The 23,788-nt window shown below is 43.8% G+C and overlaps 1 protein-coding gene across 6 annotated transcripts in view; it reads right to left on the minus strand.

Annotated features, from left to right (window-relative positions):
• Nucleotides 1-22,441, minus strand: part of nwd2 (NACHT and WD repeat domain containing 2) — a 60,322-nt gene extending 37,881 nt beyond the window's left edge. Inside the window, exons 1-4 of one of the 6 annotated variants that reach the window (XM_026162142.1) lie at nt 22,276-22,441; nt 21,337-21,514; nt 19,823-19,994; nt 8,355-8,443 (exon numbers count right to left, since the gene is read on the minus strand). In XM_026162142.1, the coding sequence (XP_026017927.1) occupies nt 8,355-8,443; nt 19,823-19,973 (240 nt within the window). In that variant the 5' untranslated portion in view covers nt 19,974-19,994; nt 21,337-21,514; nt 22,276-22,441. Of the gene's footprint in view, nt 1-8,354; nt 8,444-19,822; nt 19,995-20,471; nt 21,150-21,336; nt 21,812-22,275 lie in introns of those variants that run through there. The other 5 variants (XM_026162143.1, XM_026162141.1, XM_026162138.1 and 2 more) reach the window with 5 other exon arrangements.
• Nucleotides 22,442-23,788: the final 1,347 nt, after the last annotated feature.

The raw sequence follows: 23,788 nt of genomic DNA on the forward strand, positions 1-23,788 counted from the left end.
AAAAAGACAAATTAATTTGGCACCGCTTGCATAAACATAAATAACTGTGGCTTTCGTTAGAGAAAGACCCTTTACCTTTTCCTCAACTACCAGAAGACTATAAGTTGAAAAAAGAAAAAAAACTGGAAAAAAAAACCCCTATCCCACTCGTTAGTGGGAACACATGATTAGCATCCGTCGAGTTGGCCTGTAGTGTAAAACTCATCATTTGGCATCATCAGTCACTGCGTATCAGCGCCACTAATCTACTTCCCATGGCCGTGTGCGGGGGACGGCAATCGTCCGCGTGTTGACAAAGACCGGAGGGAAGAGGAATGAAGTGAGATGAGCGCCCCTGATTACGATAGGTTCCTACTGGGCTTCAGCAGGTGATTGGGGAGGATGCACTGTAATTAAAAGCTAAATGACGACATTAGTCATATCTGTTCACTGCGTGCATGTGCGTGGGGGAGGATATACTGATTAAATTTGCCCCGTCACCTGCCGCGCTTCACCGGAGTACAGAGGGATGGGGAGAAACAACAAAAACAGTCAGGGGGAATGTCGATCCAAAACAGGCAAGGACACGTAAATGAAGTTAAGAGGGAAAGCAGTTGGCTGGGGGAATAGTTACGAAGGCTTATTGGGTTAGATGAAGAAAGCTTCCAGTGGGACTGGATTTGGCTGGAACCGTTTCACAGTTTTCTTGTGTCTTTTCGCCCTCCTTCTCGCTTTTTCTTTTATGCCAACTTTGTCTTTGCCGTTCCTCTCTCTGATAGCTTTCCCTCTCCCCACGCTTTCCCTAAACTAGAGTGGTGGGGGTGCCGTTGCTTACGTAAGAGATGGAGCAGCTTCTGCTAAGCAGCTTTCTAATGCCCTTGGAAGGCGTTTGCCCGTGGCGGGTCAAGAGCAGGAGAAGCCTTTTTTTTTTCCTGTTTTTTAATGTATTGAATGTCGGACTATTAGACTTTGGGATTATGCAGGAAAAGCAGGAAAAAAAGGGCCTGTAATCAAAAAACCCCACCAACAGAAGCACTCTCAGGCTAAAAAAAAAACAAGGGTAAAAATAGATACAGTTCTAACATGAATATATGTTAAGCTCTGTGCTGCAGGCAGTTTTATTAAGAATATGTAGTAAATCTCTAAGAATGTTTGATGAATACCGGCCCATTTTGGAAAGCTCAGGTTTAGCACCCAATGCATACCCAAATATACATTTCTTGCAGTGATTTAAACACAAAGTGGCCACCTAAGGGGCGATGGGGTTAAGCAGAGATTTTGACTTTTATGTTAGCTCTCTTAATGCCGTGGTTACTTTCTTATTTTAGCAATGATAAGAGGTTAAACTCTCGACTCTAAAGGCTAAAGCTGTCAATAATGAAGGCAGAGAGAAGATGACTTTGAGGAAAACCTGTCAAGCACTGACACACCGGGGTAATTTGGGCACAGTGTTTCAGATGTTGCAGCTCAGCCACCGAGAGCTGTCAAAAGTGTGAGGTAATAAGATCAGCAGCAGAAGAGGGAGTGGGCTTTTAGCAAAAATGGCTGGGGAAGATGTATATTTTATGGCAGAGGGTTCTGCACGGTGCACTCCGAGGATGCCAGTTTCCTCAAACAAAATCACATTTCTTCTTATTAAGAGGCTGTCGAACTCTGCGCTGGGACCAGCGTTCCTAATGCGAGATGAGGTTTGTTTGCTTAATGGCGTCCACAACAGATGGAAGTGCTTGAGAGCTAAATGAGAGCGGGCGCAGCTTGGGAAGCTCCTCTAACCAATAAGCAAAACCCAAAAGAAGGCCTGTTGACCAACGTGGGTGTACTGTGGAGTCGTAAACAAAGGATCCATTTATGCCAGCTGGCCTGCGCGCGCTGCTGTGAATGAGAATAAGTCTGCTTCTTGTAAGCTAAATACCTCCGTGCCTGAAGGTGGGGGGAGAGGAGAAGCAACGGATGTGACAGGATGAAACGCAGGAGGAACAGGAGCTGGGTTGCAAAGCTGCTTGCAGAGGTGCAGCAATTGTGGGCCAGCCGAATGCACCGATGTGCCTCAGTTTCTAAAACTTGTCTGAAAGTGTGCAGTTGCCTCTTCTGGGAGGTTCAAACTTGAACCACAAAGCAAAATATCTGAAATTAAATTATTATTCCTGCAGCTAATCTCGCCTTTGGGATTCCTCAGTCTTTATCCTTTTGATTGTGGAGTCAGGATACCTGGCTTGGGAACTAGTATGCTATGAGTGAGGACAAAGAATATGCTTCTTTTTTAGACGTCCCATGGCCCAATCAATGTGGAAATGTCTGCAGACGGCAAAGAAACAGTTATGCAAAACATAAGCAGTTTGAGATGAATTAAAGTGTTTCAGAGACTGTATATCCCGGGGCATACAAGCTGTTTTGCATTTTAACCACTCATAAACCTGACAGCACAGACTCGGCAAGTGTAAACACACCGCTTGCGCTTGTGGGAACCAGTTGCTCTGAGTCTATTCATTTCTCTAATCGAGGAAACATTGCCCAAAGAACATCATCTGGCTAACATCGCTCTTTTAATTTATTTATTTTTTGCGCCTCTTAGTTAGGCTGGCCACCGGCTATAAGAAGGTTGAGGTGAGCTCAAACCTCCCGACGGTTAAGAGTGCAGGAGATTAAGCGTAGGTGTTGCTGGATGGCATTTGGAAAGCAAATGTGAGCAGCTTATATTTAGTGATTCGTGTAAATATGCAACGTCTTAATCATCATCACGCAAATATTAGAATAAGGTCTGTGCTTTTGTGATTACAGCCCACCCTCACTTATTTTTCTGTCCATCAAATTTCCCACAAACGCTCTCCTCTGAAGCATCTGACAGCAGCGAACATACAACCGTCGTGGCGGAGGTAGGGGTCCTGTGTTTGTGGAGTGAATAGTTCTCTATGTGACTGGAGCTGTGTTTTATATTTGATTCTGATTATCTTTGTTGGTTGTCGTATCGGTCCTGTGGGGGCTGTTTGTTGGTATGCTGACATGTTTCCGTTAGAGATGAAAGAGATGTGAACGGAGATGGCGGCCTGCTGCCCACGTGTGAAGGCACAAAATCTGGAAATATTGGCATCCAGGTAAACAGACGGAGAGTGATAAATAAACCAGAAGTCCTGCTATACTTATAGGCTTTTTGAAATGCTTTTTATTACCAGAGTTTCGGTGGGAAGACACGGAAGGAACGTGATTAAATGTCTTCCGGGAAATCGCTTCTGTCCAATTTTACCTGCGTTTTCCCGCAAACTCGTGCACGGAAACGGATTAAAAAAAAACTTTTAAGCGTGTGACATATTTCGAGAGCACTACATCTTTTCCGAAGAAGCCAAATTGACAGCCCCACCCCTCGTTTTAGCATAATAGAATGCATGAATAGGCTTTTTAATCATCGCGGAACGTCGTCTCACCCCTCATCTCGTCTCTCGTCGTGCCGCTTGTGTTGGGAGATGTAAAAGCCGTCAGAGTGACAGCCGCTGAGCAGATTTGCGCAGCTGTGGCCAGAAAACTTTTATTGGAATTGCACTGGGTGAGTGTGTGTGTGTGTGTGTGTGTGTGTGTGTGTGTGTGTGTGTGTGTGTGTGTGTGTGTGTGTGAGAGACGGCCAGTAAGTTTGGCAACCACATTATTAACAGAACCGCTTCCACTGGCCTCGAGATTCAGTTTGACTTCAGTCTGTGGGAGGAAGCGATTGTATTGTTACATGATTTATGAGACTAACAAATGCAAGATGGGTTGGAAGTAAGCGGGCTGGGTATTTTAGAGCAGCACGAGATGAGAAATTGACAATAAAAACTGGACTAAGGACCAAATCTATAGGCTAATCAATGTGGTAGGAGGAACCGGTCGATAACGGCGAGGAGGACTCTCGCTTATGACCCCCGACAATAACACTGTGGTGTTTTTCCTTTTTCTTAAAAGGCCTTTGTGGAGATTTTGTGAGCCTCTAACATCAGATCCCCACTGAACCAATCCGAACTAAAGCAGAACACCGTAACCTTATGGAGGCAGGCTTGGACTGCTCAGCATTAATTTTGATTTAGGCGTGTCTAATAAGCTGAAAAGCCATCAATGCTGGTTTGATCACCAGAAAAGCTTATTATTGTCAAGTGCTGCAAATGACCCGTCTTTTAAAATCAACTCTCTTAATATGTTAGAGTACTAAGTATATAGAAGTATATTTGTTAGCAGCAGACAACATATAAGCATGAGCAGCTTCACAAAAACTCACAAAAATATAAAACAAGGGACATTAGAACTCTATTAAGATGCAAGTTACCAATATATTTATTATCCATCTATTTTGCTGGTGGACAGTATAAAGGATGGGTGTAGCACTGTGATGTCATCCATTGGTTTGGGAGTGAAAAGTGTCCTCATATGGATGAAAGGGTGGAAAAGTAATTTATCAGCTAGTTTGGTTAAAAAGCTGCATTTATAAACTGCATGAATGTAAAGCTAAGGCTAGGTCCACACGAACACAGGTGTTTTTGTATAAACAGAGATTTTCCGTTTTAGCTTTTTTTTTTTTAATTAAAAAATGTGCACTTTTGAAAAAATATCTCCGTCCACATGTAAAGGCTAAAAATGAAATGTTGGCCAATCAGAAGTCTAGAAGCCTGGGATGGAAAGAGTAAACAGGGTTTTGTACCCTCACAAAACCTTAAGTAGTTCTGGAAAGTGTTTGTTTTTCTGGAAAGACAGATAATTTTGTGTTACTTTTCAAGTGCCTTCATGATTTCAAATGTTATTAACTGAAGACAGTATTTTAGTTTGGAATGAACAAAATGCACACAGCATACATAAATTGAATTTTCAAAAAAAGTCAATTTTGTTAGAAACCGACGTCGGGATTTGGGTTGTGAGAGCTTCTGTGTTGAATGTTGAAGCCACGTCCGAAGTTCACTCTGACGCCTCTGTCTTTCTAAATGGAGGGACAGTGACGCGTAAGTGTGTAAAAACTGCTGATTAACCGCCATTGCAGAAATTTAACCCCTGTAAACAATAACATCGCGTGTAGCATGACATAAAAAAAACGGCGTGAGTAATTCTCCGTTTTCCTCGTCCATACCTAAACGCAAAAAGTTTTCGAAAATCTCCACCCTGCAAGGAGTCTTTAAAAATCTCCGTGACCCAAAACGCCGTTTACGTGTGGACGGAGCCAGCCTCAAGTGGCCATTAAAGGAACTGCAGTTTTTGCTACTTCTTTGTTCTTTGCGTGCAAGCACAAGTCGTGCTCTGTTGTCACTCCGGCAGGTCATGCATCTCTCAATTTTTGTAACCTTGCTTGTTTGCTACTGTAGCTATTTTTTAAAATAGACAAGCTTGAGGCAAGACTGTGAACGAGTCCACCTGTACAGGCATTTATACGATGCCCATATGGCACCGAACTCCTGGTGGAAGATCTGCAACGGTGATGGGAAAGATTTGAAAACGGACCATGATGTCACATTGGTGCAAAAGCAACAAATGTGTTGAGCATAAATGGACCACAACCCTGGCAATTTATGTAAAAAAAGTGATCACACACACATACACATGGGAGATGAAAGAGAGAGAGAGAGCAGGAAACATTGGGAATAAAAATGGTTAAAAAGGGATCATGGCACCTCATCCCCCCGCTGCTGTTGAGCGTTGACTGAATGAGGACGCGGCCCTCGGCCCCTGGGCTGGATTTTCGTGCCCTATCCGCCCCCGCATCTCCTCAAATCCATCCTCCATCAGGTTCTGGATAGAAACTGAGTCAACTGCTGAGGGACCTGGGAGAATTGGGTTTCGCCAACCTGGCATAGTACATGTGTGTCAGTGTGTGCCAGCGGAGAAACGAGGCGCGTGTGAAAGGGGAGGCGGGATTATGCATAAATTACAAATCAAAGCAAAAGAAAAGAGAAATGGAAAAAATGTCTTCGTCCTACAAAATCCTGTGTGTGGAAATCATGTATGGTTTTCACACGTGAAAGACGTCCTCGCCACAACATCGTATCAACTAGGAAAAATCATGATCAGGCTCCAGTTTTATCCAAGGTGTTCTCACATGGTGTGGGTGAAGTTGAGGTGTGGGGGGTTTGGTTGAGGAGGAGGATGAGCAGCGTAAGTGAGTCATAGTATTAACTCCCAGGCCTTCTGCTTAATCACTTCGGCTCATGCTGCATCACAGCGAGCTGAATCACCAGACAGACACGTGGCCACGGGTACCGGAGCCAAAACGTCTCTGCAACACTTTGCTTCTTTTATCTTGTAATTCTCCGTCACGTCCAGTCATCTCAGAGATGCTTGTAATACTGGAAACTTGTGTAATTCATGTAAGGTTACTCAGCTCGCCGTAGGGTTAATTATACTGTATATTCAATGTAGGTTTTTCTCCCAATACTGTGCTGTGTACTTTGCTACAACAGTGTAATGAATTTGTCTGCGGTTGAGCACATATAATACAGAATTTGGGAGAAAAAGTGCTCCGATGAATTCAATAATCACAGAAGACTGTGAGCTAAATAACAGCTGATGTTTAAAACATACAAATTTCCTAAAGGCAAGGAGTCTTCATTCCATGTTTGGAAGAGGCTTGCTTCTAAATTAGCAGTCACGTATCGCAGCTGTGAGCCGTGTCTATGGTTCACTACAAACTGTGACATGGTCAAATGCCGTCTTTGCAAATAAATCAAATCAAGTTAAACAAATGTAGTGTAAATCAAGTAAATGCTGTAGTGCCATTTTTAGAGCATTTCAACTTGCTGTACATCACTACAACCTTTATATCTCAAATTGTATTAATGTGTATATAATAAGTCCATTGTAAATAAACAACTTAAAAAGACAATAAACCATAAAAATAATAAAAATCGGGGTTTTTTTTTTTAGTTGACATGCATCCAACAGTTTTAGCTAACAAGCTAATATGCAACTAGAATGTTTTGCTAACAATTAAATGTTTTTTATCAATACTTGTAGCTAACATTTTTAATTACTGGCCATTTTAATAAATAGTTCCCAATGTTGTATTCATACTGTTAGCTAGTTGTTTTACCTGTCAGAATATTTAGCTAAAGTTTTCACTTTATCTATACTGTAAGACAAAAATACAAACAAACCTTATCAACAGCTTACATGCTACTAGCTAACAATTTTGAACATTAATCCCGCTTTAAGCTTGCTATTTCAGCTACTTCAATCATGTATGCGTTCCTCTTTACACCATATTACTTTCTTTTAGTTAAAATTCATGTGCAAACTTGTTCAGGGCCCCTGAATTCTTTATGTACTGTGGTCCATTCTGCTGCTCCCTTATTTCCCAAGGGTTCGCCACAGTGGATGGATCCACATATTTGATTTGGCACAGATTTCACACCAGATGCCCTCCCTGACGCATCCATCCCATTTATCCAGGCTCGGGACCGGCACCAGGAGTACACCAGCTTGCAAACCCCTGAGGCTGGGATTGTGCCTTCTCTTTCCCATGCAAGGCGAATGTTTTAACCGTTACACCATGGAGCCACTGAATTCTTAATGTACTATGGGTTTTTAATCGTAGGCCACATTTAATATCCATTTCTCTGGGGTGGTCATTTTAAGTTTTATGATTAGAAATGATAAAATTTAAAACAAATGATAATTCATTATGGAGCCACATGGTAGTTTGCTTCCATAACCCCACTGACAATGAGAACATTAAAAGAGGATCTGGAAGTACCACAGTCACTGAAATATGAACGATACCCAAGTGTCTGAGCAACTCTTATGCATACAGGGGGAGATAACCTGAACACATATGTACCAAGATTTTCAGATGGTTTGTGCTTGGAGCTGTTTTGATCCAAACATTCCTGGCGTGAAATGAGAATTAGCTACCGAAACCTCGTTGATTACCGTTCTCTAAAACAATTCATGGGTCATAAGCCCCCTCATCGGAAACAAATCTCCATAAATCCTTCCAGGAACAATCTGAGGCAGCCCACCTGGATTTGTTAAGCAAACAAAACTCTGATAGGGATCTTTCTGTGAACACTGATGCTAATTTGCAATGCAAATGATCTCGATCAGTGGACACCGCAGGGAGAATGCAGCCGTCCTCTGACAACAACAAAGGGAAAGCCCTTGCATCATGCTGCCTTATCCATAGCTAGATTTGTGCCAGCCTTCACCGATGGAAACCTTATCTCTGCTGGCCTTCTGTCCGCTTAAAGGGACGGGCGCCTCTGCTAGCAGCTCCGGGGTTCCCTCCGGGCACCTTATAGCTGTGTAAGCTATGATGTAAATATGAAAGCACTAATGCTCTGGAAGTCACAAGAATCTGCAGCTGTTAGAAGGTGAAACGTAAAAAGAATAAATCAACGTTAGAAAGAAAGAGAAAGGAGAAAGCAGCCATTTACCTGGAATTCAATTCCATAATTCTCCCTGCAGAAGTCTCGTAGTTTGGGATAGACGTGCTCCTTCAGCGCGTTCCTCTCCGCCTCTGTGTCTAAAAATAGAAAAATGGATAAAATATTAAGAGGTGCACATTAAACCGTTTTTACTCGCAATCTAATGAGCTCCACGCCTGTGAAACGCCAGTGAAAATAATAATTTATTGTTGGGGATTTTTCCAGAAAACCATCACTTATTTCTCAAATGCATCCAAAAAAATTAGCCATTAATAATTACTATAATCTGCTTAATAACAATTCATATTTCTGCAAATCTGCCTCCACGCTGCCACAGTTTAGAATAGGGATACGTATTTAACGTTAATTGAATCTGGCTGTTACTTTTCTTATTCAACAAGTCGTCCTGCGAGCTGAGGGTCATGTATGTTTTTAAATTCCCTCTTTTATTCATCCAGAAGTTCAGAATCCCTAACAAGGAACAATTTTGCAATCACGTTATCTGCTTCTGTTTGATGCCAACCAAGGGTCACCAAGGTCACAAGTTTTGCGACTGTCCTTTACACAGCTGACAAAATGCTTTCACAGACGTAAGGATTCAGCAGCTTTCAAAGTACTCAAAAATCTATATATTAGGTGTCGCTTTAGCAATTTAGCATCTGAGTCTGAAAATTGAAGCTAATCCATTTAAGATCCTTAAACCCGACACGTAACATATTACGCTATGTGACAAATTTTCGGGATGTTACGCTTTCAGCCATCCAAACGTTGGGAAAAAGGAGGAAACATGAGAACCGTTTGGACTCAATCTGCACGTGTACATGTATTTTACTTTAATTGCTTTGGAAAACACTACCTAACACCTTTCAGGTCATGGTTAGGGTTAGGGCTGGAATACACGGCACGCGTATCATAGGGACGCGGTTACCTTTCGCCTTCCCATGGGACGCCTCGGGACGTGACAAATTGTCGGCATGTTACGCGTCGGGAATGAGAACGCTCTGCTAAATCGCCGCTTTTTCCTACGGCCAGCAGGGGACGACTGCTCTGCTTACACAAACAAGTCAGTCAATATAAGTCTGACAAAAAAGAGTTTTCATTTGATGTTTGAGCTGAGTAAACATTTTCCTTCATATTTTGAAGTCTTTACTCAAACATGATGTTCATGCTATGTTCACATTTAGAGGAAACAGTAAGTTTTCTCGGGGGCGTGGTCACCTAGTCAACAACAAGCAGCTAATGTACACGGGTTCATCGTATCCTTAAAATCAGCCAGATTCCCTCCTGAGCTTATGTCCATCTTTTATATACAGTCTATGCAACACGCATATGCAGGGCTTAACAAATTTATTAGACCAGCTGTCATAATCTCTCATAAACTAAGAAAAAAACCAAACGTCTTTAAATTGATAAGAAGAATTGTTCTTTAGCATTAAAGACATCATTTAATTTACAGAGCTTGTGCATACTGCTGGATTAATCATTACAGAAACAAAAGATGATTTCAGTTATTTCCAGTACTGTTAATTTCAGGCAGCTGTGGTATAAACCTCACACTGGGACTGATAGTTTCACCTGTCAGCTCAAATTCAGCCAGTGTGTCAATGTGTATGTAACTCTCAAATGTGTACCTCACCTTTCTTTTGTTTTTACACCTATAAAAACATGATTAGCTAGAAGAGCCGGCAGTGTTCACACTCTTGAAGAATGTGGGATTATCCAGAATTACACAGGCAGTGATCATATTGGACAGTCAGTGTCACAGAGCGAGTGCCCAACGGCTTGTTTTTGTGTCCCACTTTCTTTCCTCCTCTCCCCTCTTTTTCACTATCTACCAAATGGTTACTGTAATTCATTTGGACAGTCCCGGCCTCTTTCTCCCTCTCTTTATCTGAAGGGTGTGGACGGATAGTTAAAAACAGAATATGCCCAACAGAGAGGCCCTGTGTGACCGAGTAGCCGGCTCGAACACGCGCGCACATGTGGGCACGCGCGCACACATGGCGGGTAAACAGCCCTTCAGCTGCTAACTGTGTCATATGCAGCACGAGTAGAGGAGCCCACAAATTTAGTCTGACGTATCTATCTCTCATCTATCTTTAGTAAGGCTTCGGGCCGTGACCGTACATGTATCTGCCCACAGCTAACCCAGCAAAATGTCAGCTCGAAAAACCGAACGGCTGTAATCGTATGCAAATTAAATAAATGGCAGTTGCTGCATCAAAGGAGCGCTCATCTCATTCCATCAGCGATACGTTTGACAACAATAAACGTGTAATAGTTTACACTGACACGGATTGGGGGGGGTCACAGCAGAGGGAAAACAGCAGAATTTGAGGATTTTGGCCTGTCGTGTGCTCGGGACGACGCAGAAGTCCAATCCAAATCTGCATCTCGCTCGACCTGACAGACTAAACTGTGTTGTTGTTTGTTTTTGTGCTGATAACAGTGAGATGCCTTCCTCTCCCCCTCCTCCTCTCTTTCTTTCTTTTTATTTATTTTTTTTGTGGGATGATGATGAGTTATGGCAGCCTGATGTATGTGTGTGTCTGCGCTCCCACGTGCAAAGGGACAAAGACTAGATCCTTCACTCGCCCGCGTTCTCGCTCCGTGTGTGCTTGTGTGTGTCCCTCCCTACAATTTTCCAATCTGCTCATTTCAATAGCACCGACCAATCTATCTTTCCTTTCACATATGTCCTGTCAACTTGCTTTATTTTCCTTTCTAGCTTCCCTTTCTCCCCTCTCCTCCTCCCTCTCCCTTGTCCTTTTGGGTAACGAATGGGCAGTCAGTTGAACAGAGAAAAGCAGCCAAATGTCCCCGACGCTTTCCCTGCTCTTTTTTTATCATTTGTTTCATCCTGACTTATTTTAAGCATTTAAAAAAAAAAAAAGAAAATAACAGGAATATCCATCAGAAGTCCAAAATGATGGCGTCAGATTGCTTGTTTTGTCCAAACAACCGTCAAACGCCCAACTGGCTTGATTGAAAAATGATACAAAAGCCACACTTTGGAAAGCTGCAACGCTCGGTATTAAAATCTCCACATTTCCCTCTATAGTTGGTTATGCTTGACATTGCTTCTGCTGGTCACTCATTCCCCCAGATGGCGATCACTCTACAGCTGCCCTCTCTGAGTCTCATCAACAAGGCTCTGACAAAGCAATCACTCTGCTCTCATCAAGCTTCACTCCAGAGGCACTCGGTATACACAACTGCTTTGGGGATCTTTGATTAAAAGAGAGAGAGCGTTGTCCACAAGACGGGTGTCTCAGCAAACAGTAGAGTGGCGGGACAGAGCGGTCATCCTCACTGTGTGTGTCTGTGTGTGCGTTTCTGGTGTGATTTAAGGGTTTAAGGGCCAGGTTTAATCTGTCGCTCAGATTTCTGCCGGATACCACAGAGGTCAGTGGAATTTAATATATTCAGGAGAAACTCAGACTCACTGCTGCTCTGGAGGATCTACAATGCATCAGTGCTTCCATTCACCTCCACTGTACTGGAGCAGAGAAAGAAAGTCTGACAGACACAGTCCAGACAATTACGGTCCTTTTTTGTCATCTTTGGTTCTGCAGGCTGACCTAATACGCTCATTTCCAGCTCCATTTGTATATATTTTTAAACTACACTAGAGTAGTTTTTAAAAAGTAGTGATATTAAGTATCCTTTGTTTGGAGATGCTGCCAGGTGAAAGCCTCTTCTCTCTAAAGAGAGCATGGCAGCATGGCTTAGCTTTGCAAAGTTGCATCTCAACAAAGCTCAAGACTTGTGGAACAATGTCCTTTAGACAGATGAGACCACAGTGGAAATGTTTAACCCTAATGCACAGGGCTATGTTTGGTGAAAACAAGGTACAGCATATCAGCACAAAGACCTCGTACCAACTGTGAAGCACGGTGGTGGAGGGGTCATGATTTGCGCTTGTTTTACCTCCATGGGCTTTGAGTCGACCATGAATTTGTCTGATTACCAAAGTACTCCAGAGTCTTCTGCCATCTTTGCAGCAGGTAAAGTTTGTCCAAAACTGGGTCATACAGCAGGACAATGACCCAAAGCACAGTTGCAAGCTGCTGCTATGCTCCAATCAAAGTCCTCAAGACGACTGAAATGCTTAACCACATACTTCAATGGTCTGAAGAACACAGTAAAGAAGAGTGAGCTAGAATTCCCCTGTAATGGTGAAAGAGGCTGATTAAAGTCATACAGAACTCTTAATTCAAACTATTGCCGCTAAAGCACAAGACTTGTGGAACAACGGGCGATCGTGGCTCAAGAGTTGGCAGTTCGTCTTGTAATCGGAAGGTTGCCGGTTTGAGCCCCAGCTCCAACAGTCTCGGTCGTTGTGTCCTTGGGTAAGACACTTCACCCGTTGCCTACTGGTGGCGGTCAGAGGGCCCGTTGGCGCCAGTGTCCGGCAGCCTCGCCTCTGTCAGTGCGCCCCAGGACAGCTGTGGCTACAATGTAGCTTGCCATCACCAGTGTGTGAATGTGTGAGTGAATGGGTGGATGACTGGATGTAGTGTAAAGCGCTTTGGGGTCCATAGGGACTAAGTAAAGCGCTGTACAAATACAGGCCATTTAGGGGGTTTTACAAGTAACCGAATCTTATAATGTAAATAAATAATGACATGGCACGAAACAGAACGGTGACCTAACCAGGGCGTACCCAGCACCCCCGTGACCCTGAGGGGTTAAGCGGAAGAAGATGGATGGATCTGTTAAGGATCACGTGTTTTTATTATTATCTTCTAATATGTAAAACCTTAGAATTTTATGGGGTTTACATTTTCACAAAGCAATTCAAAAACGCCCTCTCGGTCATATGCATACATGAACAAGATGGGGATTCATAACAATCATGCACATCTGCACATATCTTCACTTTAATTCTTCTTTAACAAAATAAAGTCTGCGTAGAATATCATCATACCGCATTAAGGTCACTGATTGGGCTGATCAGTATCTGTTCTCTGATGACATCATGAGTTTCTGAAAAGTCAATTTATGACGTTTTTAGTTGGACAGTTTAGTTCGACTGTATGTTGTGAATAATGACCAAAAGTTGGAGTCAGATAAAAACTGAAGAACAGATGTTTTCTAGGATGATACTGTGGATTGTCTATTTGGACGTAATGAAACGAACACAGACGAGAGACACAACAAACTGCGGTTTAGGGTTTACACTTAGACTTCGACTGGATGGTGATGCACTGGGCTAAAACATGAAAGCATTTCCTTCTCAGGCTGTTCACTGTACCACACAAGCGTCAACTGTGGAAAAGTAAACGCATAGCCAGTGAGCAAATCAATACCGAGTGACCTGGAAGATACTGAAGGCAAATTGTGGCTGTGTAAATCGGCCATCCATAAAGGCCAGATGTTCCTGCATTTCCTGAGCACAAGGAGACCGAATCGGGATGTAGGAAAACCCGCCAGAGGTTACCGCGGCCCCTCCACTCGCGCTTGATGACGCGCATCCAGGGAAAACAGCAAAGTACAGTAATGGATGGTACCTCGGTATTGCATGTAACCGTGACTAGAGGACTCCCCACGGTCTCTCTGCCAGCAACTTAATTTGCATTTGATTTAACATCCACAACAGTAACCGCACGCACAACCGGTCTACCAAACATGAAAATGTTCATTTTGTAACATCTGTGCTTGCAGCTGTTCACTCAAAAGCCACTCGTGTGGGGCAGTTAGGGCTTGACATGTTCGCATTCGTGCCTTAAATGCACAACCTTTTACAGCTATGTTGCGGCGAGCCGCAACGAGCGGAGAATTTCAACATCTCACAGGCTCTCCTCCCTGTAGAAGATGGCAGTAACCATGGACACGGCATGCTACCTTGTAATTCATGGAAGTTTCAGACTAATATCTTGCCTCCTCACTGAGACTCACTCAGCTCTCTGGTTAACCCCTTAAGCCCCAGGGCTGAAAAATACCCAGAAATTCAGCCCCAAAGACTGAAAAGCTGTCGAAATTACCAACACTGGGCTCAGATCAGCCGGCCCAGAGTTCCATTCGCATGTGAATTACAGCGCAAATAAACACCTTTTATACCAATGAGTCACAAATTTCTAATGTTAGTGCACCTGTTTCAGTCTCATCTGAAAAATTACCAAAAAATTTTAGACAACAAAAATGAAGCACAACAAATGCTCCAAACATTTTAGTCACAGTAATTTCAAGTGGAAACCCTCTGTGACCCTCTAAAAATAGAGCCAGGTTGCATTATTATGCATTTTATCCATGGCGGACGGGGTAAGGTTTCCTGAGTTATCGTGGCGCTCCACATGTTAGTAGGTGGAGATGACTTCCTGGATGTTTTTTCTTGTTTCGTAACATCAGCAGATGTGGAGGATGTCGACGCTCCTTTTATATAATGTGCAATCAGACGCCTATTGGGCTCGTATTACATTTGCTTTGGATTTTTAAAGTACTGTTTATTCAGACTCATTTATTCTGGCTTACAGTGTTTACATCTACTTTATACCAACATTTTCTAATCTTAGCATTCATTTGAATCCTGAAAGTATCCGTTTTAGGCGACTTGCATGCAGTATGACCTTTGTGAAGACAACTGCAGTATATTTACTGAGTGCTTGAAGGAACTATAGAGGAAGACCAACAGCTAGGTTTGCTATTCTATGCAGAGTGTAAGCTTTGTATGTGCAGCTGGACCATGACCTCATGGACTGACGATGGTCACAGGATCGCCAGCAGCTTCCCAATCAAGGTGATGTTTTTCTATCAGTTCCATTAAAGCTATATTAAAATAATTATAAGAGTCATATTAAAAGCAATCTACCTCGTGTCAGTATCTCTGCATAAAACTCCAAATAAAACCAGAGAAATCAGAGAAAGAGTGTCTCCATCTCTTCATTTGACTTTCAGTTAGAACTTAATGTAACCGTGTGCGTGCAGAGACACTGGTTTATCTCCTCTCATCAACTGTTTTTCTACCAGGTGTTTGTATTTGTTGGTGAAAGACTCGGCTGTGTCTGAGGAGAGAGGGGTCAAGCATCTCTGTGTTGAGTCATCTTAAGCTGCAGGCTCCACTCCTGGTGACCGAACAGGTCAGCAGAACTATAGGCTTACAGAAAAAAACAAGTATAAAGGAGCAAAAAGGCAAATATTATGTCTATATGATATCCCGCCATTGATCATTACTAATTTTGGCACGCTAAATTGTTCAACCGTGTCTGTGAATGAGGCTCATCATCATGGAACAAATTAAACTCCCAGGTGTGCGCCTCCTCTTGCTCCTGCTGTGTGGAGAGTCTGCTTTATGGAGGGTGCGCAGTGCCAATTAAACCCTCCCCGGACCTGCCCCAGTGTGTCAGTTATTGGCAGTCTAACACGGGATGATAGGACAACGTAACTACGGAAACGATCCAGTTCAGAGTCATGGTGGTTGGGCCGTGGGAGGGGGTTACACCCTGGACAGGTCGCCAATCTGTTACAGGACTAACAGAGAGACAGACGCTCATATTCACACCTGCTGTACATTTAGACTCACCAATTAAAATAACCCATAAACGATTTATTACTGTAAATGAACTTAAGGTAAAGTAGATGCTAAATAAGTGTTAGAGCTGCAGGCTTTTCTCCACGTTTCCATTTCTGCTTTGTAGTTTATGTATGTGACTCCAGCCCCCTTTGCATGCATGGATGCTACTGTGACAGCTATCCTGAGGATGAACGCTGGCTGCAGGTGATTAATCATTTCAGGATTGTCTGTCATGTTGCTGAACTTTAACACTGCTGTCAGCCACATAAACCTGGAAACCAAGCACACTATATAGACAAAAGGTACTGTGTTACCTACACTTTACACCAAAGGGAGGTCATGGAAACCTGCGCCATGCTCCGCTGACATCCCGAAATATGTACAAAAGCGGCCGTGATACAGCTTCAACTCCTGGATCGAACCATGAAATTCTCCCTGCTGCTGCCTTCTCCTGATTACTGGATGAACCCAGAATCTCAGTTTTTTCCTTTGCTTGCTTAGAAACATCAGGACCTGCTCATCATCACTTGATGTCGACTCTGTTTTTGGCCCCTGCATGTTTTTTCAGGAGGAATTTTTTTGCAAAATCATAAAATTCGAAATTGAAAAATGTAGAATTTTTTTTCACAATGTATTTGATGCCTTGAATTCAAATGTTACAGAACTGAGTCTTTACACACGGCAGCATGGAACTGTCCAAAGTCTGATCAGCCACCTCATTCAAGTCGCAGCAGTATTTAAGGTTGACTGTGAGGTTGATGAGGTAGTGGGACGTGATCCATCCTGATTTTGCGAGTCGAGTCGGACTTCAATCAAAAAAAAAAAAAAAAAAGTGTAACAAAGCACCAACATTTACGGTTTTCAACTGTATTCACAAATACAAATTACTGTAAAAGATGTTCCCGTCTTTTAAAGTGTCTTTTTTCCTTTCCTCCTTTTACTTTGATCAGTTTGGAAAGTTGCCTTTCTCTACTTAGTCCATCAGTAACTTTAAATAACTGGAAGTCAATCTGACTCAGAAACCATTAGCAAATTTAAAATGTCTCTCAAGACGCACAAAAAAACATTTACTGGGGCGTGCTAGTTTCAATATGAGATTGAAAAGCGCCCCGTCTCTGTCTCTGAAGTGCAGTTTATGTGCGCATTCACACACAAAGACAACGATTGGCTTATTTAATATAAACCGATTACAAGTCGCATCTGTTTTCCAGGAATTATGGGAGCACGTTGCTTCCTTTCATCGCTGTCACTCCTGACAAAATATTTTACAGTGCGTTCCATGAAATGGCTCCAACACCCAGGGAGTTAGACGGGTATGACAGGGCAGCTGCAGAATTTGTCAGAACAACGTTCCCGGAGGGAGGTTGCCGAACTGCTCCGCAGCACTCTGGAAAATTCAGAGAAGAGGTCACTGAAAGCTGCTGCCAAACTAGTCGGTGTGAGCTTCCTTTCTACCCTCAGGAGGAAAGCAGACGCCACAAGAGGGTAAAAACCGCCTCGGCGGCACGTGTCATAAACTCGCCGCATAATGGGGTTGGGCTCGTCCCGAAACTCCGGCACTTGCCGGGCCCAGGAGGAGCAGTTCACTGAACAAAAGCCACGCTCTCCGCCTGCCATCTCCCTGCAGCTCCTGCCTGCCGATCCCTCCCTCCCACTCTCTCTCTTTTGTTTTCTTTCACCAGACACAATCCCAAAAAATTAGGAGAGAATTAGGGATGAATTTTTTTAAAGGAAATCTGCGCTCAGAAGCCACAAAACAAGCTGAAAAGAAAGTTAAATAGAGCCAGCTGGAACACTGGGAATAATTGCAAGGTGAAATGTAATATAATTAGTGGTCTCTGTGGTGACATGCTGTAGCCTTGATGGAGGGATTTCTTTGCTGTACACTGTGGCAAGGACGCGAATGCCTCTATAGAGTCTGTATCGCCGCACTGGCGAGTAAACTTTCTGCAGTGATCTTGTGCTCTTTTTTTAAATTACTGCTCAAATTGAGTGTCGTGCCCCTTTTTAGGCGATGTAAACAAACACAGCAGAGGTCCGCGAGGGCGAACGCACCGGAGACCGTGCTCTGCGGTCATCTGTGGCTTTCTGATTAAGGTGCATCAGGGTCATTGTATTCAGCAGAGCCTACACCGTAACACACGTTGCAAGCGTGTGTGTCTGTGTATATATATAAGTCAAAGCAGAGATCTCCGGATCATCAGGCGCAATAAAACCAAGCAGTTACACTTTTACGACAGCGAGGTGATCACTTCCAACAGCGCTGTTCCCCTTTCTAGTGTCTGACGTTACAAATAGTAAATCTATTGGGTTATATGCAGCATATATTTCGCCAACTGTTACCAAGGGAAAGATTGAGTGAGTCCACCTGACCATCAACTCCTGCATGTGGAAGCAGAGCTCATCTTCCCATATCTGAATGCAGCTCAGACAAAGGGCTGCAAACTTGACCTTTGTCTGAGTTTCCAGCCTCAATCCCGACTTGCTTTTTCACTACATGATGAGTTGTGGAAAAATGACGTAAAAGTGTGATGTCGATGTGCAATAATGCACAACAGCTGTCTGAATGCACGTACAGTTGTGTGAAGTGCAGTAAATAAATGCATGGATAGCCCCCTCTAGTGAACATGCAGAAAGAAGCTCTGCAGTCAGGCTGTGGGCTGACCTGGGTGACATCCACTAATAACAGCCTTTCTTTTATGCTTTCCTTGCATGCAGCGCCTGCAGACATAAACAAGAAAGTTTAAAAGTATGGGAAAGTACCTGAGAACAGTGCGAGCGTGTTATGTAAGTGATAATGTGGCTAATTGCCTGACCTCTGACCAAAGAAACCAAAAGAAACGCACAGAACTGCTGTTTTATTTGACCGAGGTGAGGCTGAGGGAGAATCGGCTGTGCCTCTGCACCTCTACGGCTTCATTAGTAGAAGCTGGATACCAGGCATCTCAAAACAGCAGCTCATAATTAGCTGTCTTCGTGCCTCGGGCTGAGATGCGGGTCTTTCCATTAGTGCGATCGGTGTGAAAAGAACTCCTCGGAACGTCCCCCTCGTCCTTATTTTCAATCCACGTGTAGACTGGAGCGTTAAATTCGTGCTGAGGCGGTACGGTTTAAACATCTGACTCAGCTACAGGTGGCTAAACAATGCCAGACTTTTCAGCGGTGAGAGGCCATTACAGTGCAATAATCCAGGGTCAGCTCATTCAGGTTTTTCTGGGGTCCAGAGCAATTTTGCTCAGTGAGGGAAGGCAAATGACAGTGACGTATCGACAAAGGCAAACTCTCTTTTTAAATCCTTGGCGTGCCCTGCTTCTCTCCTCCTCCTCCACTCTCCCTCCATCCCTTTCTCTCGTAGCCTACTCTACTTCCCTTGCCTTGTTTACTCCAGTTTTGCAGAGCCTATTTTTACCCCCTTACCCAAAGGGCATATTCAAATACAGAGCTGCAACTGGGTGTCTCCCTCACGACCCGACTGTCTTGCACTCTGCTAGGTTGAAAGCAGTCTGCTCTATATTGCATCAGTGACATACACAATTTCACTTGAGTCAAAGTTGTCACATGGTCTAATGTAACCTCATCTGAGACGTCGCCAGCCGCTAAAGTAAGCCGGTCTTTAAATGTCGCAGCTTGTGGCTCAATCTGAGAGTCCTGACCCGTCTTTCCAAAGGAGACCTGAATCAATAGTGGATCACAGGACCCCGAGCTTCAAAGCGGCGGAGCTGCACGAGCCTCTTGCTGCACTTTTGAGACGCTGTCTTGAAATGAGCGTGGCTGATTTCACCCAGAAATTCTTTTTAAGCCAGAGTACGGCTCCAGACATGAAGAATATGGTGAAATACTCGAGAGCATTGTGTCACTGTGAGGGTGCACGGGCTTCAAAAGAGGGAGAGGTAGAGGAGGAGGAGGAAGGAGTGGTGGGTAGGAAGGCAGAGAGGGGGGGGGGGTGTCACGCTGACACTCTTACCGTCGGGGTTGGCACAGATGAAGACCCGGACGCTGCGGCCGGTGGGGACGTGGTGCGGCGGCAGGGCGTTGATGTTGCCGCTGATGGCCGCCCTGCGCAGCGCAGACTCCCGCGGGCAGGGCTGCCTGCTCCCCACTCCCGACGGCCACATAGGAGGCGACTTCCAGCGTGGCTGTACACACGCACAGAAAGGAGGGAGGGAGGAGGGCATGTTAGCACGGCCAGGGACCCACAGGCAGGCACATGGAAAACACATGCATGTTTGCGCGCAGATTCACCTGATCCATCCACACACACGCACGCATGCAGGGAGCGTTAATTATGGCAAAGGCATGGAGCTGTGTCTAATAGCTGTTTGCTATTATTTTATTATTATAATTTGCTACTAAGTTTGACCACCTTTACAGGCACTGGTATGGCATGAACCCTAATTAGTCTTAAGGTGGTTAAGCTTACTTAAAATACTCTAAAATCTATTTATAAAACATGATCTAGTAGTCTACCTTGTCATAGTCATAACGTCCATGCTTCACACACACCAATCAAGTTAGGATGGATCTGTCAAATCTTCTCCAAACACAGGTATGAGACTGAATATGTTTGTTATTGCATTCGTGTAGTAGGGGTATAATAATAGGATATTACGCACAGACTACTACCGTCATGGTGCATGCGTAATTTGTATACATGTCCTTGGACGCATTCATGAATTTTCATGCCACTGTGGGACAAACAGACAAACAAGAACGAGACGATACAAAACTCGTATGGACGAACAAGGCAAGCATCAGTCGTGTTCCCACCCCAGAGACGATGCTTGTGAAAGGCGAATAACCGCTAACAATGGTTATTCCGCCGGGAGCAGATGTGAAGTCGCCGGTTTTCCGGAGTTGGTCTATCCTGAAATCTTTGTTTCAAAGACGGAAAACCTCAAAAAGAAAAAAATAGACAACAAAAAGGCGGGAGGGGGAAAAAAGTTGGGTAGTCCACTACTGATCACTACATCAAATCCTCTTAAGAATCAGACAACTACAACCACTTAGGGGCACCGCATCCACAGAGAGTACTTGACTACTAGTGATGCTGGAGACAGGCACAACAACAGGATACTTCTTGTTGCTCACATTCATTCGCTTCATTTCGTGGCTTCCGAAAATATCCAAGCGTCGAGGGCGGTAAAGGCAAGATAAAAACGCCCATCAGAGTTGCCGTGACTGAGAGACGACGTGGGGAGACGGTAAAACGGACGCCGTGTGCCGGAGTGCTCCCTTTGGCATCCTGCTGTCTCTGCGAGCCGACCGAGCTCTGAGAGGCACAGGGAGCGCGAAGCCGGACAAAATAAGAGCGCGGCTACCGGTGGATATTTTCAAAATAAAGCTACAGCTTTTGATCATGTCGCTTTTCAAGGGTCTACCAAGAAGTTTAGACTTCGTTAAACCTAGGGATATAATTATTTCCCATATCGTATGTTTGTTAAGCAAAGAAATATGCACAGCCTTCAGCTCAGTACTCACCTAACCTTCGTTCAGTGAAGTTGCGCTTTTATGTTGAAAGTGACAACTTCAATTCCGGTAGTGCCCCAGCTTTTAACGTCTGACTTGACGGCGGTGACAGACGAGAGAAGCTCTGCTGGATGCTCTTTTTCCACTGTCTCCCTCCACTCCAGTGGACGGACTGGTGCTCCCTCAGTCTCTATTAAGATTGCAGTGGACCGCGAAGTCAGCAGTGTGCTGCCGTAAATGACGTTACAACTCTTTAAAACAGTCACGACGCAAATAAAGTAACGAGCAGCGACGTTACATTTACCCAGAAGCCCTTAGTGGTAGTCTTTTATTTATTTATTTTAACCCAGTAGACGTCAAGTAAAGTTTAAGTGCCTATTTAAATTAATTCTATTGTAACATCTCGTCATTGTATTTTGATTTTTTTTCCACCATATCTTATAACTTAGCCCAACTTTATGGCCTTAAATGAACCTTTTAATTAAATGCTATATTACTTTTTTTTTTTTTTTTTTTGGAGTAACAGGTACCTGAAAGCCCCCTTTTCCCAAACATGGGGCAGGCAGCAGCCAGAGGAGAAGGAGAAAGAGGAGGAGTGGTTTGAATTAATTGCTTTATCGATAAATGTACCTCTGCTCTGCAGCCTCTGGTTATTCGTGCTGGAAGTTTAAGTGCATTGGATTTGTACTAAACGGAATTGATTACTGTGCTGTTCTTGTGAGGTGGGTGGATTGGGGGGGGGGGGGGAGACGCTGAACCATATATTTTTCTCTCCCTTCTCAGTCTCGGTGTTGAAGCATTTCTCTGAACCTATATGATGAACAGTATGTCTGTTGCTCTGAGCTGCACAAATGCTTTTGAATTATGGACCCACACAAGAAGAAAAAAGGTCTGCGGATGTATAATATCCATGGCTACATTTTTATATAGGAGTTTAAGCATATTACTAACCTTTAAGATGTCTACATGGATCCATATCATAAGTAATGGAAACAAAGAAAAGATTAAATCTTTTAGCAGCCAGTTATACAGACAAATTCACAATGAGATTAAAAAACAAAACAGCTCCTTTACCTTATGCTTGGCTGATTCCTAAGCCTAGGCAGAGCAAGTTACAATGAATGCAAACACCAAATTAAATACATTATCCTCATACATTAAATAATCAGCTTCTATGTGACTTACTTACAGCTGCAGGTCTCGAGGATGATTCAGGCTCTGACGGCTCGTGCCGACCCATTTAAGGCAGCCTGCAGGGCATCCAGCTCACACCAGAACAAAACAGACTCCGGAAAAGCACAAGTGGAGCACCGGAGACCGGAGCCTTGTTCCCAACAGCGGTGTGACCTTTCTTTACTTGGTTGTTCCGCTTCCTCTTATCAGTCAGTTAATCATGAGCACCACAGTCTTTCCAAAAGACTTCACACAGCTGGTTGGGCGAAATGTGATGTGGCAGGCCAAAAAAAGGGTTTCTGCACATGCACAGAAGTTAAGCGCCACTTGGAAGCAGCTCTAAGAGTGAAAAACAACAGCATAATGTGCGGTATGTTCCAGGGCTGCTGTCCAGCTCTGTCTCCTTAAATCATTTAGTATCGCTCCCTGGTTTGGTGCCCCTGAGAGTGAGCAAACACCTTTGGGTGTGTTTGAGCATGTTAGTGCATTCATGCGCAGACACAGTAACAGTAAGTCGCTGGGTTTGTAGCCAAGTGCTTCTCCTCGTGTTCCCGCTCCTCAAACCTTGGACCACTCTGAGCGAATGTGAGTCACCGTTGTGACGAGATGCGATGTGTCACCTGGGAGACACACGCAGGTGAACAAGACAGACACTAGCTGTTCACTTGGCGCAGGTCCACACGCACACCAGCTTTTAAAATGGCTGGTGATGGATGGTTGTTTCTTTAAAAACAGCTGGAAAGAAGCAAGGGGAGTGGGAGTCAGGGAGGCAGTTGGGAATGTCTATTTCTGTATGCTACCCACTGGCACCACTACATTAACTCCTTAATTGAAATCCTCACTCTGGGTTTATTTTCTTTTTTAGGTAGCTGACTCAGAGATCAAGGGTGTAAGTGAACAAGAGGAAATTGTAACTTCGTATATTCATGTATAGATTAAGAAGAGCAAATTGCCTCTCAAAATCCAATACTCCCTGTGAACACTGCAAATAAAATCTTAAAGGAAAAAAATAGAATAAATGTACAAATGACCAATTCATCTCCATTTCTTTTTAAAAAGGAAAAATAAATAAAACACCAAGGTCTCAAAACACTAGAAAGTTATGCTGGCTTCACATGCTGGACCACAGCCACAGAAGGTAAGTGATGCTTGGTGACTTGACGCGACTACGACCACTGGCCATGTGAAATTGGCAGGACCCAAATATGCTTTTCTCAACTTCCAGGCGAGTGTTTAAAGTGACTACGAATCAGAGCACAGGTTAGCATTGACTAACATATGACCTTGCTGT

The sequence above is a fragment of the Astatotilapia calliptera genome, chromosome 3 (genome assembly GCF_900246225.1).
Source record: "Astatotilapia calliptera chromosome 3, fAstCal1.2, whole genome shotgun sequence".
NCBI classification, from domain to species: domain Eukaryota; kingdom Metazoa; phylum Chordata; class Actinopteri; order Cichliformes; family Cichlidae; genus Astatotilapia; species Astatotilapia calliptera.